Source organism: Mus caroli, unplaced genomic scaffold, assembly GCF_978045245.1.
Source record: "Mus caroli unplaced genomic scaffold, Mus_caroli_1 scaffold_11, whole genome shotgun sequence".
NCBI classification, from domain to species: domain Eukaryota; kingdom Metazoa; phylum Chordata; class Mammalia; order Rodentia; family Muridae; genus Mus; species Mus caroli.
In genome coordinates, this window is record NW_028227266.1 from 113,489,029 (window position 1) to 113,506,270 (window position 17,242).

The following is a 17,242-nucleotide window of genomic DNA, read 5'->3' on the forward strand; positions in this document are numbered from 1 at the left end:
AGGAAGGGAAGCTAAGTCACTTTCAGATGCAAATAAAATAGCACCTTGTCTACAGCCCCCCTAATCCGAGAGCCAGTCGATCAGTTTGGTTTCAAGGCAAACAAAGGGGTTTGGGAGACTGCTGGTAGGTGGCAACTTGCTTCTAGTCATTCCTGAGGACCTGGCTTCCAGGCAGGACTTCTGCCGAGCCAGGGTCCCTGAGAGACCTGGGTCTCAAAGATGAAAGTAGAAGGTGATTTAAAACACACTCACAGTGACCACGGATACACAAAAAGTTTACTATGAAGCAAGCAGGTCAAGTGGGCGGGATGATGGAAGAACTGAAAGCGGAGGGAGCCAATCACAAAGGCTGTGGAGGGTTTTCATCAGGCTGCCTCGCTGGCAACTGTAACTCTTTTTTGGTTTGTTTTTTGGTTTGGTTTTTTTTTTTTTTTTTTCGAGACAAGGTTTCTCTGTGTAGCCCTGGCTGTCCTGGAACTCACTTTGTAGACCAGGCTGGCCTCAAACATCATGCCCGGCTGCAACTGTAACTCTTGATCCTAGATCCTATCCTATCTCTTGCTGTCTTCCAAAACAGCCTTTGGGGCATGGCCATCTTTGTGTTATATAGGTGGAAGGTGAAATTCAGCTCGATGATCTCCCACCACAGTTTGCTAAGAATGAACCCAGCTCCAATAAACCTTGACCTATGTTTGGAACTGGATGGAGAAACTGCGAGGGCAAGCCAACCACGTGACTGAGCCGCCAGCAGGGATTAAACTGCATAGCTCTAGCAAGGGGGCCCAGTGAGACCTTCGTGCCCTCTCTCACCACTGGGGAGGCTGAGGCAGGAAAACCGAGTTTGAAGCCATGAAGCCAGTCCCGAGGCTACCAGAGCAAAACTAAAGATGGGGAAGAACAGATCAGAATCTAGAATAAATTAAAACGACACACCTTCCACCCAGGCAAACTTAAAAGAAACCCCACATTAGCCACTCCCTCAAGGACAGACTCACAACCAAGTTGTTTTAAAAGACAAAAGGCTAGGCTCAGAAAGTGGCTCAGACATTCAGGAGAAACTTGCAGCCATTTTAAGGGAGTGTTTTTAACAAACAGCAAGACTACTGAATGGAGGGCTGGGACTCTCTCCTAAAAAGTAGCATTTATCTGACTAAAACAAAGGGAACACCAGGTGTTAGGGTGAGCAATCTCAGTCTCCAAACACCTTCAAGATTCCTCTAGTTCAGCTACAACTTAGAAAAACGTTCCTGATAAAGGAATGCGAAGCCTGTACGTTTCCTCTTCCCTCCTAAAATATCTTCACTGATATCCAAAAGTCCATAAATCCAAACACTGAAAACCAAATTTTATAAACAACCAACAAATCTATGCAGTTTGCAGATTTTCCTCCCCTCCTTGAAATGATTTCAGAAGCATACATTTCAGAGGGGTCCCCACACCAGGAAGACACCAGGGCCCCAGTTTATTCCAGTTTATGGCCTTTTCCTGTGTCGGAGGGCAGCCTTATCAGCAGGCATGGACTGGTCAAACTATCCGCGCTAAGGAAAGCCTGCTTTATGCACTTCAATGACTCTCCCAGGTAACAATGGACAAAGTTTAACAGGCAGCAGCCTCTGTAATCACAGGAACTCAAAGTTTAGTTTTGTGGCCCACAGATGAGATATAAGCACTGTGTGTGACCTGGGACCTCCATCTCTCTCCCATCAATGAGATTCCTATTTCAATCCCCCCTTTTTTTTTTTTTTTTTGTAGAAACTCCATAAATACTATCTCCAAAAATGGTAGAATAGAGAGTTGTGGGTTTTTTGGTCAGTTAGGTTGTGAAAAGGGTCTCATCTCTTAGCACCAGCTGGCATTCCTGTAACTTTAGCACCCTTTGGCCTGCTGAAGCAGGAGAATCAGGACAAGGGAAGACCAGTGTGGTCTATGGAGGAAGATCCTGACTTAAAAACAAAGTGGGGGGAGAGGGGTATCAAGAAAGAACTACTCCGACCCTTCACGTATGAGAAACAAAATTGTACAGTTTTAAAACCAGAGACATAAGAGAGACTGAGTGTCCCTGCAAACCCAAAGCAGCTTAAATCCTTAGAAGGCAAAACAAACCAGTATCGATACAGAATACAGACATGACGATGCTCACCGTAAGATCAGAGACAGAAACTCAAGACAACTGACTTTACCGGTAATTGTTTTAGGCAGAAAATTATCTTGTTCAACGTGATGGGAGGCCTGAGCCAGCCAGATCAGGATTCTGGGAGAAAGGCGGTCCCAACAGGACTCCATATTCTGAGTTAAAAGTCGGTTTTGAATTCTAGATCTTTCTAGAACCCAGCTTCAGGCTGGTTGAACCCCTCCCTCTATCAGGACCTTCACCCCCACCTTCCAACCAAAATTTCAAGATTCTTTTCCATCAAATCCCAGGCAGGCCTCCCCTACAGCCATACATCATCACCTACCTGTCCTGCAGGTCCCCAAGAGTCCTGCCATTTTTACCAAGCCCTGGGACACTCACACAGATTTCCTTCCCAATGAGGCTTCCAAAGTAGCCAAGGGCTCTCACATCCTGGGTAGCCACTGAGAGAGGGATGAAAGAGTCCTTGGTAGGCTATAGTAGCAGCCAGCTCAGTGACACACCTCAGAAAAACAGACAAATCTCAGAAACCTTGAGCTTTTCATATGTGGCATGGAGTACCTGTCCCTGGGATCAGAAAACTTGCCTCTGCCTCTTCTTGAGGGTACACAGTGCCTCTGCCTCTTCTTGAGGGTACACAGTGCCTCTGCCTCTTCTTGAGGGTACACAGTGCCTCTGCCTCTTCTTGAGGGTACACAGTGCCTCTCAGGACTAACTGGCTCTCTAGGTGCAAAACTACTCAAAAGCCCAAGCAAGCAGTCGCCCTTTGACAGGAACCCAAAACCCTCCTTTAAAAAAAATATGTTTTTTAAGTTTTTTTGAAATAAGATCTCACTTTGTAGACCAGGCTTGCCTCAGAATCATAGCCACGTTCCTGACTCACCCTGGGATTGCACGGACTGTCAGGCTCCTCCAAAGTTTTAAAGTCCTTGTAATTTTTACTTAAACCAACTGAACATTCAGACATCTTGCTTCAGTTTCCAAATCGGGGGGCTTGATGGATACAGTTTCCCGGGGAAACTGTTTTTCTCCCAAGATGTTGCCTGACAAGCAAGGTACTCCAGCCACATCACTACCATCAGTCCCCCAAAAGGAAGAGACACCCCAAATCTCCTCGCCCTGTTAAGAGGATTAACTTAACATGGTCACATATTTTAAACACAGGATGGCACAGTGGAGCTCAAAGGAGAAGTCCTGTGTACCAAGAACAGTTAAGACAGGGGTCCATCTATCACCCCCTCCAAAAGTGAAGACAGCAGTCCACCTATCCATCACCCCCCTCCCTGGGAGCCTCAGGTACTCTTTCCCAGTTCCATCAGAGGGAGAAGGAGGCTTGTGGGTCTTTTTATCCAAAGTACCTTTCTGTCATCTTCAAGAGTCTAGCAACTTCCAAGCTTCTAGCTTTAATGAAAAGCTGAGAAAACTGACTCAGCAAACCTGAGGTTCCCCCTTCAACAGACCCCAATCTTAACTGCACACGCACGGGAGAGGGACTTTAAAGACATCTGGGTCAGGCCCGGGTTAGAAAGAGCCTCTCCCACGCTGTTCAAATGCTCCAATAATTTACAGTGAATAAACCAGACATGGCAAATAATGAAACTGTCATCTGCAGAGAAAGGAGTGGAAAGGGGGCGTCCATCCTCCAAGGAGGGAAAACCCTGGCTTTCCCTCAAGGTGTACTGTAGGGATAAGGGGGGGCTTCAAAGGTGTAGACGGAGGACCACCTCCTCGAAGCTGTAAAGGAATACTACCAAAGCTGACATGGTCTCAGACCCCCAACGTGGTAGGTATGTATTTATGACAGGAAAACGGAATGAAAACTGAGCAAGAGGGCAGGTGATAGGAGGCATGGAGGAAAGAAAGCATTCATACAAAGAAGCCATCGGGAGATTCATTTTGTCTGCTTACTACAAAATGTTTTGTGTTGTTGTGAGGTAAAGCCTGTCATGGTAGCTCACATCCATAATGTCAGCATTTGGGAAGTTAAGGGAGGAGATGACTGGATCTGAGACCAACTAGCCTGGGCTACACAGATCCAAGCCAGCCTAGACAAGACCCAGTCTCAAAATACACACGCAGGGAGTTAGCCTTCCTCAAATCAGCCTTACCAAACACCTACAGCCGACTGGAGTATCTGTGAATAAAAATTAACAAAAAAGGTGACACTGCTGCACTTCCTCTCCCCCAATGGAGGGAAAACAATCCCGTTTCAAGGAGCCCTTCCCTGCCTGGTCCTCGAATTTGATCCTAAGAGTAGGATGAAGTGAACCGGCTCCATCTTCCTGCTCAGGGGATTTTCTAAAAGTAATGAAAGAACATACCAGAAACATCCAACCACAAATGTGAGAAAACGGGAGTCAACCCTGGGCTGAAAACCCAAGTGTGTCACTGACTTCACTTCAAAATAAAACTTTAAAAAGTTTACTCTTAGCATTACAATTAATTTTTCCCCCAACCTCAGTCAATTTAAGGCCGTCAGAGGATAACTCCGCCCTCCTCCCCAATAACGTTAGACCGCGTACCCTGCTGCGGCGGTGGTCTCAATCCCACGCTTAACTTAGTCACGCGGGATTGTGTTTGTCCCCTGCTGCCCTCCTAACGCCAGGAATACCTCCGCAAATCGAACAGGGTCTCAGATACACATGCAGATTGAGACCAGGTTACCTAACCCATCAAGGATAAGAGGGGTCCCGCCTAGCCTCTGCTCTCAGCTTCCAGTGGGGTTCTCGGGAACAGAAGAAGGGGGGCCAAAACCAAAATAAAAATATTGCCTAAAGGGGTAGTCAGGTCCGAGGGCGGCAGTGCAGCCCTCAGATACTGTACGCCCCAGTCCGAGCTGCGGGAGGCTCCGAGTTTTTCCAAGGCAAGTAGAGCGCCTGAGGATGCAGGGTGGCTACCCGGTCCGCGCGGGACGGGAGATGGGACCAGAGACCCAACTGCGGTGGTCCCAATCTGGCTTCTCTCTCTCTCTCAAGGGCCACCAAGGAGGTCACATGGTCACTGCACGTGGGTACTCACCGACCAGAACATGCTTTTACATAGTGCGTAAGACAACTGTAGAATTAAAAATAAGGACTTAATACGGGGTCCCTTGGTTAGTAAAATGACATAGGCAAGGCCCCTTACCAACATCCTGGCAGACAACGCGGTAAATGCCAACCTGTGCGAATGACAACAAAAATCAAGTCGCCTGGCCAACCACGCACGCGGGAAGCCACCCCGCGGTGCAACCATCCCTTCCCCTCCCAAGAGCCCTCTCAGCACGTTGGGCGGCCTCTGGCGGGCCCACACAAAAGAAGTCCACGACTCCACAAACATACTCATCTCCACACAACTCGTGCCTAACAAGATAAGCCCACTGTACATTTTATCACACAGGGAAAAAAATGATAATAAATGAAGTTTGGCTAGAGAGATGACTTATTGTTTAAGAGGCACTTGCCGTAAAACCTGAAAGACCTGACTTGGGTCCCCGGGTCCCACTTGGTGAGGAGAGGCGACTCCTGAAAATGATCCTCTGACCTACACACACGTGTACAAATAAATGGGGCAAAAAAAAAAAAAAAAAGGGAAATCCAAGCGTAGAGTTGGGTAGCATAAGCTCTGGGTTCGAACCTCACCACTAAAATTAAACAAATGAAACAAAAAAGGGGGGAATCTCGTGTTTTGGGACTCCTCAGACATGCAGAGAAGGAAACAATCCTCAAGTCCTGGTTCTCCGAGGAACTTGGGGGTTCGGGAGAGGCGATAATACAAGTCGACCAAAAAAAAAAAAAAAAGTAAAATAAAATAAAATAAAAAGTCCCTTTGCCCTCGCCCGCGCCCCACACGCACTCACCTCGTCGTCGTGGTGCTGGCAGAAGCCGAGGCGCTCCGGGAACACCGACAGAATGGAGAAGGGCGCGCCTGCGAAGGGCGGCCCGAGCCCCAGCTGCTGCGCCGCGGAGGCGGCCGCAGGCCCCGGAGGGCCGCGCTCGATGTAATGGTCCTTGGTGAGGCGGACGCGCTGGTGCGCGCGGACACAGTTGTCGCACAGGTGTTCCTGGCAGTCGAGGCAGCGCGACGAGGCGGCGTTGCCCTCGTCGCAGGAGCTGCAGCCGTGCGGCCGGCGCATCAGCAGCGACCCGGGGGAGGCGGCCGGGCCGGGCGGCGGCTGCGGCGCGGGAGCGGCGGCGCGCTGGGCCGGGTGGTGCGCGTGGTGCCGGTGGTTGCTGTGGCCGCCCGCGCCCCCGGGGCCGCCGCCCGCGCGCCCGTTCTTGGGCGGCGGCTCTTCGGCGGTGGCCACCACGGCGTCCAGCAGGTTGCTGAGCAGGAAGGCGGACGATGGCAGCGCGTCCATGCCCGCCGCCTCGGCCAGGACCACCTTCTGGTCACACACGGGGCAGCGCAGCTTCAGCGCCTCGGCGGGGCCCGCGCCTCCGGGAGCGGGCAGCCGGTGCGCCTCAAGGCACGACCGGCAGAAGGCGTGCAGGCAGGGCAAGACGTGAAGACGCCGCGCCGCCGCCCCGGGGCCGCCGCCGCCCGCCGACGACGTGGAAGTCTGCGAGGACGACGACGAGGCGGACGAGTTGGAGGAGAGCGGCGCGGGCGAGCCGCACATCTCCTTGCACAGCAGGCAGATCTGGAAGTCGGTCTCCGGGAACGAAGCCATTTGCAGGCGGGCTGGAGGGCAGAGGGCGCGCGGCGAGGAGGAGGAAGGCGCGCGGCTCACTCAGCAGAGCGCATCGAGGACGCGGTGGAGGCGACCCTGGGCCACCTCGGCAGGGCGGGTTTGCACTGCTACTCCGCCGCAAGCGAGCGCCCGCACAAGTCTCAAAGTCCGCCGTGGAATCCGGTCCCCGCGGCGCAAACCAATTTGGTCCCAACGAGTCTTGCTTGTGTTGCTTTTTTTTTTTTTCTTCTTGCCCTCCGGCTAAATGAATTGAGCCTCCTGGAGGGAGGGGAAAACGTCCGGGAGTCGCAGCAGTCCAAGTCCCCGCGCGCGCCGCCGGCCGCCCCACCGCATGACGCGGCGGCAGGAGCTCCTGCGTGGCGGCCGAGGCGCAACCTCCCCCGCGGCGCGGTCCGCTCGGGCGCGCAGCTGCGCCTCGTGCGGGGCCCCCGGCCCGCGGAAGCACGCGTGCCAAGTACGCACGCGCGCCCCACACGCTCCGCGCCAGTGCGCAGCCCTGCCGGGCCGCGGTCTCTGTGCGCTCACACGCGCGCGCGCCCCACGCGGCCCGGCGCCCGCGTGTCCTCCGGCCTCCTGGCTCGCTCTCTAGCGCGCGCTCCGACCCTTCTCCGGCCTCAGGCGCTCCGCGGCGCGGGGCCGCAGGTCCCCGCGGGCCGCCCTGAATTATTCATCGGCGGGAAGATATTGGATGTACGGGCCGCCCGCTCCGCGCGGGGCCGTCGTGCAATGCTATCCGCGTTCCGCGCGCGCCGCGCGCCCCTCCTCCTCACGGCCGTCCTCTCCGAAACCTGGGCAGCGAAGGGGGATCACATTTCCTTTGTCATCGGGCCATTTCACCCTCGCTTGGGTCCCCCCTTCAATCCCGGAGCCTCGGGAACCGAGTCTCCCTCCCGGGCTTGCTGGAATCAGAGGAGTACGCGAGGGACCCGCGCGGCCACTTCGGGAGCCGCGTGGCCAACGCCGCCCGCGGCTCCCGCCTGCGTCATCCTCCTAGGAACGATTCGCCGAGCGGGGATGCGGGTGGCCCCGGCTGCGCTGCGCCTACCGGGCTCAGGCTCTCCCGATGCCCTGGTGTCCTGGGTTGCTTTGGGTTTTATTTTGCACGACTCCCCAGAACCGGGGGCTGTGTGCGTGCGCGTGTCCCCCTTCTTTCTCCGCTTTGCCGCCTCTCAGAACGCGGGTTATTGGGACTGATCGGAATTCGGAATCCTTTTAATCTCCAAAGGAGCAAACTCACTTCCGCCCGAGTGCTGGGAGGGGTGGGGGAGGGGAGGCCGGGGAGGGGGTTCCAGGCAAACAGGAAACATTAGCCCTCTTGGCCCGGCCCGCTTTTGTGTACGCCTCCCCTCCTCCCACCACCCTCCTCCCCCGCTCCGGCCGCGGGGGAGACGATCGCCCCCAGGCCTCAGTGTGGCGACCTTTGGAACCTCCTGGGCGAGGAAGGCAGAGCGACTCTTCCGTTTATTTAAAAAAAAGAAAGAAAGAAAGAAAAAAAAGACTTCATTCTGAATCCTTGCCTCTTGGAAGCTGATGGCCACTACCCCGGAGAGCTAGGTCCCCCCCCCAACACCACCATCACCCCCTTTTTTTTTCTCTTCCTTTCCCTTTACATTTCTCTAGGACTCTACACAGCTGAGACCGACCTCGAAGCATCGCACAGTTGTGCAGTTGGATGCATGGAACTAAACGACTCTGAATTCTGGCCGTCCAAGGGGCTGGTTGCTCTCAGTTTTAATGGGAGCCCAGGCAGCTGTTAAGAGAAGGCGACCCACTGACGGCCCAGCGGCCATCTGGGTGGTGCCCCAGGCGTTTCTGAGGGTGGAACTTTACGGCTCTCAGAAGAAAGACTTGGAAAGGCTGCTCTCAGAACTTTTTTTTTTTAATGCTACTTAAGATGGGTGTGGTGGTGTACCCATTATAATTCAGCAGGCAAGAGGCAGGGCAGAACTAAACTGTGAGACCCTCTGTCAAATTAACGCGCGAGTAAAATACATAAACAAATGCCATCAAGCTGTGTATAAAATTTCACTCTGTAGATTATACTGTGAAAGGAAAAAGACGATACATGCTGGACCCTCACACGTTCAAGATCTGGGCTACATGAAACCTCTCAAGAAAGTGATGAAAGAAGTGGAAAGGTTAGCTCTGTAGTCCGTCAAGAGGAGAGTTCAGTTCTCAGAACCCCGCTTTGGGTGGCTCTGAACTTCTGGCTTCATGTGCAAATACCCCCACATAGACATATGTGTGTGTGTGTCTATGTGTGTGTGTGTATGACTATGAAAGCCTAGAAGAGAATGTAGCTTCCAATCTGAGTGACCATTCCTGGATCGTAATGATACGGATAGGATGCAATTCTAGATACTGCCTTTTATTCATGGGGAAAAACAACAACAACAACAGAAAAGATCATTCTAGAAACATGAATCCATTCTGGGCAGGCTGCTGAAGAGGCAGATCCCTTGGGGCTCAGATACTTCAGGGAGGAGACACACACACACACACACACACACACACACACACGCACGCACGAGCGCCTCTTCCCCCCACAAGTGACCTACAGCATCATGGGAAGACCAGAGACCCCTCTGCTTTCCAGAGCTCCACTGTCCAAACAACATCGAAGATCCCTTTGTGACCTTCTACTCCTGGGATGTGGAAGTGAAGATTAACTATGGGCCCCCCAAAACTGAACAGAGCTCCCCTAAACAAAGATGGGAGACTTTATAATGTAAAAATGAGGACCAAAAGGAACTCTCCTTTCTGTTTATAATAAAATTGTTAGGGAGGCTTCAAAAAAAAATTTTTAATGACCATTTGGGCACAGATCTCTCTGCAAGGTAAAGGCACTGGCTAATAAATCTGAATTTTTAGTTCAGTTCCCGGGACCACAGGGTGGAAGAAGAGAAGCAGATTATCTTCTGTGGCAGCAAGAATACATCACGCATACACACAAATTAAGTGTAAAGTGTAACACAAGTTTATCTAAAGATGTATTGTGTCGTATAGGTGTGTGCACAGGTCTCCACTGAAACCAGAAGGGGGTGTTAAGATTCCTTGAGATTGGAGTTACAGGAATTTCTCAAGCTGCTGATATGGGTGCTGGACACTGAATTCCAGTCCTTCCGGTGGAACAGTGGGATGGCTTATATATATATGCTTGGGCCAGGGAGTGGCACTATTAGGAGGTGTCGCCTTTGGGGGTGGGTGTGTCACCCTAGTCCTAGCTGCCTGGGTTCAATCTTCCACTAGCAGCCTTCAGATGAAGATGGAGAACTCTCAGCTCCTCCTGCACCATGCCTGCCTGGATGCTGCCATGTTCCTGCCTTGAAGATAATGGACTGAACCTCTGAACCTGTAAGCCAGCCCAATTAAATGTTGTCCTTATTAGAGTTGCCTTGGTCATGGTATCTGTTCACAGCAGTAAAACCCTAAGTAAGACAAGCAATAAGCTCTCTTAAATGTTCAACCATCTCTACAGCACCTAAACGTTGTATTGATTAAAAAAAAAAAAATAGGGGCCGGGCGTGGTGGCGCACGCCTTTAATCCCAGCACTCGGGAGGCAGAGGCAGGCGGATTTCTGAGTTCGAGGCCAGCCTGGTCTACAAAGTGAGTGCCAGGACAGCCAGGGCTACACAGAGAAACCCTGTCTCGAAAAACCAAATAAAAAAAAAAAAAAAAAATAGGGGCAGAAGCTGGACATGGTGTCTCAGTATCTGCAATCTCAGCACACAGAGGTTAAGGCAGGAACATTGCAGTCAGTTCCTGGCCAGCCTCTGTCTCAAAAGACAAAGCAATAAAATTAGGGGCTGAAGCTTGGTATGGTGGCACAGCCTGAAATGCCAGCATGTGGGAGGCCGGGTTAGCAAAACTGAAGTGCTTAGGCCAGCCTGGGCTGCATAGTGGTACCCTCTCTCAAAAATAAGTAAGTAAATAAATAAATAAACTGCAGGGTGGCCAGGCAGTGGTGGCACATCCATTAAATCCCAACTCTTGGAAAAAGATGGATCTCTGAGTTCAATGCCAGCTTGGTCTACAGAAGGAGTTACAGAAAGCCATGTCTCGGAAAAGAAAATTCTGTGTGTTTGTATTTAGGGGGGGAAGGGGGGGGGAGGTATACATCTGATCTGGGATCTTTGAAAGGACATTCTTGTGGTATCTTTTACTTTCTCTTCATATTGACCTCAATAATCACCCTGCCTCAGCCTCCCAAGTGTCTGAGGCAGTGGTCACATGCTTGGCTAGTGCTGCCTGTTACCAATGCATGATTCTTCTGTTATGATCTCAAGGGCTAGCTAGGAGCTGGAGAGGACCCACGCTCAGCTCCCAGCACCATTGGGGCTGCTCGCGACCCTCTATCTCCAGTTCCAGGGGATCCCACTCCCTGCCTTGGCACCAGGCACACACAATCCACATACACACATGCAGACAAGACCCTCTGATACATAGATCAATCCTGAAAAAAAAAAAAATTGTGTCTAGGAACAATTTCACACACCTTAGTCAAGCACTCAGAAGGTAGAGACAGGCAGAATTGTGTGACTTCAGAGCCAGCTTGGTCTACCTGCCTAATTCCAAAACAATCATGGCTACCTAGTGAGAACTTGTCTCGAAAAAAAAAAAATCAGAAAGTAGTAGGGCTGGAGAGATGGCTCAGCAGCTAAGAGCACTGGCTGTCCTTCCAGAGGACCTGGGTGCAATTCCCAGCACCCATGTGGTAGTTCTCAACTGTCTGTAGTTCCAGTTCTAGGGTATCTGACACCCTCACAGACATACATGCAGCCAGAACACCAGTGTACTAAAATAAAAAAATAAATTATTAAAACAAAGGTAGTGTGGCCAGGCGATGGTGGCGTACGCCTTTAATCCCAGCACTTGGGAGGCAAAGGCAGGCAGATTTCTGAGTTTGAGGCCAGTCTGGTCTACAAAGTGAGTTCCTGTGAGCTCAGGACAGCCAGGGCTATACAGAAAAACCCTGTATCAAAAAACAAAAAACAAAAACAAAAACAAAAAAAAACCTAAGGTAGTGATGAGTCTGTGTGCCCCAGTGCTTTTCCACCATGCAGACCTGCCTGTAAACATAGTTGACGAACTTTTCAGTTTGTTTCTTTTCCTTTGTGTGACTGACTTCAGTTTTGTTATTGTTGTTTGCAGGATTTGTTACTTGTTTTCTGAAAAAGAAAAAATAAAGTTGCCTGGCAGAGGTAAACAGATCTGGGAGCCTGAAGTCGTCCTGGTCTACAGAACAGGCTCCAGGAGAACCTGGGCTACCCTGTCACAAAAAGAAGAAAGGAAGAAAGGAAAAAAGGAAGGAAGGGAGGGAGGAGCTGGGCTGTGGTGGCGTGGCGAACACTCGGGAAGCAGAGGCAGGCGGATTTCTGAGTTCGAGGCCAGCCTGGTCTACAGAGTGAGTTCCAGGACAGCCAGAGCTATACAGAGAAACCCTGTCTCAAAAAAAAAAAAAAAAAAAAAAAAGAAAGAAAGAAGGGAGGGAGGGAGGGAGGGAGGGAGGGAGGGAGGGAGGCAAGCAAGTGCCATTCCGGTTCCTCCACCACCAAGCCAGATTTAGCTAGCTTTATTATGTGCTAAGTAAGAGTCAAAGCTTCCCTGCCTTCAATGCAATCAGTCCAGTGGCTGGTCTAATTCCTGGACTTCTGATTTGTTACTTTAAAAAAAGAGCAGCACACACCTTTAATCCCAGAACTCAGGAAGCAGAGGCAGGCAGATCTTTGAATTTGAGGCCAGCCTGGTCTACAGAGTGAGTTCCAGGACAGCCAGGGTAACACAGAGAAAACCTGTCTCTAAAAATCTAAAGTCTAAAACAAAGGAAATGAGCAAAGCAGATGGGGGAGGGGAGGACAGATGGAGAGGGAGGACAGGTGGGGGAGGGAGGACAGATGGAGAGGGGAGGACAGATGGGGGAGGGAAGGACAGATGGAGAGGGAGGACAGGTGGGGGAGGGAGGACAGATGGGGGAGGGGAGGACAGATGGGGAAGGGAGGAAAGATGGAGAGGGGAGGACAGATGGGGGAGGGGAGGACAGATGGGGGAAGGGAGGACAGATGCCCCGGGGAGGTGCTAGAAAGGGGGAGGAAGGTAGTGCCAGAAAGATGATGGCTCCAGAGGCCCACCTACCACCGTCAAAGAAAGGAAGGAAGGATAGAGGAAGAGAAAAGAAAGCTAGGGGAGCTGGAGAGGTGGCTTGGTTAAGACCGCTGACTGCGCTTCCACGGAATCCTGGTTCATTTCTCAGCAGCCACATGGCGGCCCGTAACTGTCTGCCATCCAGTTCTAGGACATCTTACACCCTCATGCAGACATGCGTGCAGGCAAAACACTAGTGCACATAAAATAAAAATAAATACATCTTTAGAAGAGAGAGAGAGAGAAAGAGAGAGGCTGGTAAGATGACTCAGCGGTTAAGAGTGCCAACTGCTCTTCCAAAGGTCCTGAGTTCAAATCCCAGCAATCACATGGTGGTTCACAACCATCCGTAATGAAATCTGATGCACTTTTCTGGAGTGTCTAAAGACAGCTACAGTGTACTTATATATAATAGATAAATAAATAAATAAATATTTAAAAAAATAAGAGAGAGAAGAAAAATAGCACAATGGTGAACAATGCTGACAGCCCTTCAGGTGACTTGAGTAGAAGTGACTCCAGACTGCATGCAGCAGCTAAAAGAGTTTCCTAAGCACAACTGCTCAGAATAACCAGAAAGAGGAGGAGGGAAAGGCTGACTGTGGGACTCTAGTCCCAGCTGTCCGGAGGAGGAGGCAGAACAGTCAGAAATTCAGGGTCATCCTTGGCTACACAGCGAGGGCAAGACCAGCCTGAGCTACCTGAGACTTGGTCTCAGAAACAAAGTGTTTAGAACTCCTTTTGGTTCCATTACTCTGCGTCCCTCCAGTTTTCTGTCGACAGAAGTGGAATAATACAAAAAGCCAATCAGAATTGAATAAGCTTCTAAATGCACAGAGCTTCCCATAGTACCCAGCTCATACAAGCTCAGTAAACAGATGCTTCCCAAGTCTTTGTATATGTATGGGCGTTCCGCTGTATGTATGTCCGCGAACCACGTGTGTGCCGGGTCTGCGCAGGGCAGAAGGCGGCATTGGAGCCTCCGGGACAACTGTTACAAACGTTTGTGAGCAACTCTGAGAATGCTGAAAACTGAACCTGGGTCCCCTAGAAGAACAGTGCTCATAACGACTGAGTCATCTCTCCATCCCTCAACAAATAGACTTTATTGTTTATTTTTTGTTTACTCGAGACACGGTTCTCTGTGTAGCCCGGACTGTCCAGGAACTCACTCTGTAGACCAGGCTGGGCTCAAACTCGGGGATCCACCTGCCTCTGTCTCCAGAGTGCTGGGATTAAAGTCAAGCGCCCCACCACCATCACCACCACCACCACACAATAAGTAGACTTTTTAAAATAATCATTAGGGGACACCCAGCTAGATGGCTCAGCTTGCTACCAAGTCTGACAACCTGGATTTGAACCCCAGGACTCATACAGAAGGATAGAATCTCCCCCCCACCCCACCCCCGTGCATGCCATTTCCACACACCCCCATCACACACAAAACAAACGCTATCAAAAACAATGCTAAATGCTATCTGAATGGATGGTGGGAAAGCTGTGTGCATTTCTCCCAGTTTCTGTTTAATATCATCCTTCAGTCTTTCCCCTGGTCCCTCCTCTCAGGGATCCCCTTTAAGTAGAAAATGGACACCAAGATGCTTGGCCTGACTGTCCCTACCCAGTCCTCTCCCTCCAGTTTGTCTCTAGTCTGGTCCCTAAGCCCCTCCGCTAGAATCCTACTGGCAAGGCTCCGAAAGAAGATGCGAAGCAAGGTCTTCCCAGTCTAACCCTGGAGACAAGCCACCACGAAGACTGACTTCCCTTCCAGAAGAGCCTCAGAGGTTCCATGGAACACAGAGGGGCCACTGGTACTCAGCTTCCTGGCTGTCCAGACAGGTATACTACGAGTGAAGCCATCTGGAAAGAAACCTCTCCAAGCTAGTAATAGCCCAGTCTAGGCAGTCTGAATTCCTCGTTCACAAAACTGTGAGCTGTAATGAAATGACAGAGTGCCAGGCTGGAGAGGTGGCTCAGGGGTTAAGAGCACTGACTACTCTTCCAGAGGTCCTGAGTTCAAATCCCAGCAACCACATGGTGGCTCACAACCATCTGTAATGAGATCTGATGCTCTCTTCTGGAGTGTCTGAAGACAGCAGCAGTGTACTCATATACATAAAATACATAAATATTTTTAAAAAGAAAGAAATGGTGGGAGAGCCACCTAGATAGCTCAGTGGGTAGAGAGACTTGCAACTAAACCTGACAGCATGAGAAAGAAATGATTTTTTATTTTACTTACGTATTTATTTTATGTATATGAGTATACTATAGCTGTAAAGATGGTTGTGAGCCTTCGTGTGGTTGCTGGGAATTGATTTTAGGACCTCTGTTCGCTCTGGAATACCCCGCTTGCTTGGGTCCCTGCTTGCTCCAGCCCAAAGATTTATTTATTATTATATCTAAGTACACTGTAGCTGTCTTCAGACAATCCAGAAGAGGGCATCAGATCTCATTACAGATGGCTGTGAGCTACCGCGTAGTTGCTGGGATTTGAACTCAGGATCTTTGGAAAAGCAGTCAGTGCTCTTAACTGCTAAGCACCCCCCCTTTTTTTTTCTTTTTAAAAGATTTATTTATTTCATTTATATGAGTACACTGTAGCTGTCTTCAGACACCAGAAGAGGGCACTGGATCCCATTACAGATGGTTGTGAGCCACCATGTGGTTGCTGGGAATTGAACTCAGGACCTCTGGAAGAGCAAGCAGCCGGTGCTCTTAACCACTGAGCCACCTCTCCAGCCCAAGAACTGATTCTTAGAAGTTGTTATCTGATTGCCACAAACACTGTGGCATACATGCACCCATATGTTCACACATAATAAGTAGATGATAGATCAATAGATAGATAGATGGATAGATACATAGATAGATACATAGACAGACAGGTAGGTAGACAGACAGATGGAATTTTAAAATGATGGACCAATATTTGGCCTACATAAGTCTGCCTGATGCCCATGACCAGAGGACAACGTTACATCTCCTGGAACTGAAGTTACAAATGATTGGGAAGTCAACTGGGTCCCGGGAATTGAATTTGTGTCCTTTGCGAGAGTGCTCTTAACCACTGAGCTGCCTCTGCAGCCCTAAATTTATTACATTTTTTACTTAGTTTGCATGTATGGGTACATGCATATGTGTATGTGCATGTGTGCACACATGTAAGAGCACAGGGGACAGTCAGTGAGCGTTGGCTCTCTCCATTTCACATGCAGATCCTGGGGAGTGAATGTAGACCTTCAGGCTCCGCGGCAAGCCTCCTGACACACTGAGCCATCTTGCCAGCCCTCTTTGTTTGGCAGGATCTCACTATTTAGTCCCTGCTGACCTGAAGTCTGTGGCAATCCCCCTGGCTGTGCCTCTCCAGAGCAAGGTCAGGACCACAGGTCTGGACCACCACACTCAGCTTCATGATAGTTCTGTTACTAAATTTTAAAGTCCTTTGCTGTGTAGAAATCAATCTTTGAAACAACAGAGCCCCCCACCTCCAGACTTCCTTACATCTAAGCACCTGATCCAAGCACCTAAGGTCCCCTCCCTCCCTAGAGGGATGAACCCTGTCTCCCCTGCACTGGTCAAAGTCCTCTGCCCAGGAGATATCCCCAGCCCCTGACCTTGACACACTAATAATTTCTTTGAGTTGATTTATGCTGTGCTAACGTTTTGTTTGGCAGGTTTTGTTAGTTTGCTAGTTTTGTTGTTGTTTGAGGGAGGAGGGCTATTTGCTTGTTTTGGAGACAGTGTCTCTAAACTAAGTGTGCAGCTGAGGATGACTTAGAACTTCTGATCCTCCAGCCTCAGTTTTCCAAATGCTTGAACCACTAGGGTCTAGTTTATGCAGTGCTGGAGATCAAACTCAGGACTTCCTGTATGCAAAGTATAGGCAAACACTTTACCACTACCAGACTCAACTAACTATACAACTTCCTCCCTTCCTCTCCCTTCCTTTAGACCAGGCTGGCCTTGGACTCAGAGATCCACATGCCTCTGTCTCCCAAGTGATGACATTAAAGCCGTGTGACCACTCCCACTTTCTTTCTTCTTTCCTTTTTTTGTTTTTGGCGAGATCTCAATGTGGGCCCCGCGTGGTGGCACACACCTTTGATCCCAGCACTCGGGAGGCAGAGGCAGGTGGATTTCTCTGAGTTCGAGGCCAGCCTGGTCTACAGAGTGAGTTCCAGGACAGCCAAGGCTACACAGAGAAGCCCTGTCTCGAAAACAAAACAAAAACAAAAAACAACAAATAAAAACAACAAAAGATCTCAATGTGGATGTAGTTCTGGAACTCACT

General features: G+C 50.2%; 1 protein-coding gene across 1 annotated transcript in view; it reads right to left on the reverse strand.

Annotated features, from left to right (window-relative positions):
- The window catches only part of Trim71 (tripartite motif containing 71), a 52,834-nt gene extending 45,921 nt beyond the window's left edge, over positions 1-6,913 (reverse strand). The window contains exon 1 of the mRNA XM_021173355.2: positions 5,970-6,913. Coding sequence (XP_021029014.1) covers positions 5,970-6,782 — 813 coding nt within the window. The 5' untranslated portion in view covers positions 6,783-6,913. The remainder of the gene's footprint in view (positions 1-5,969) is intronic.
- Between the last annotated feature and the right edge of the window lie 10,329 nt (positions 6,914-17,242).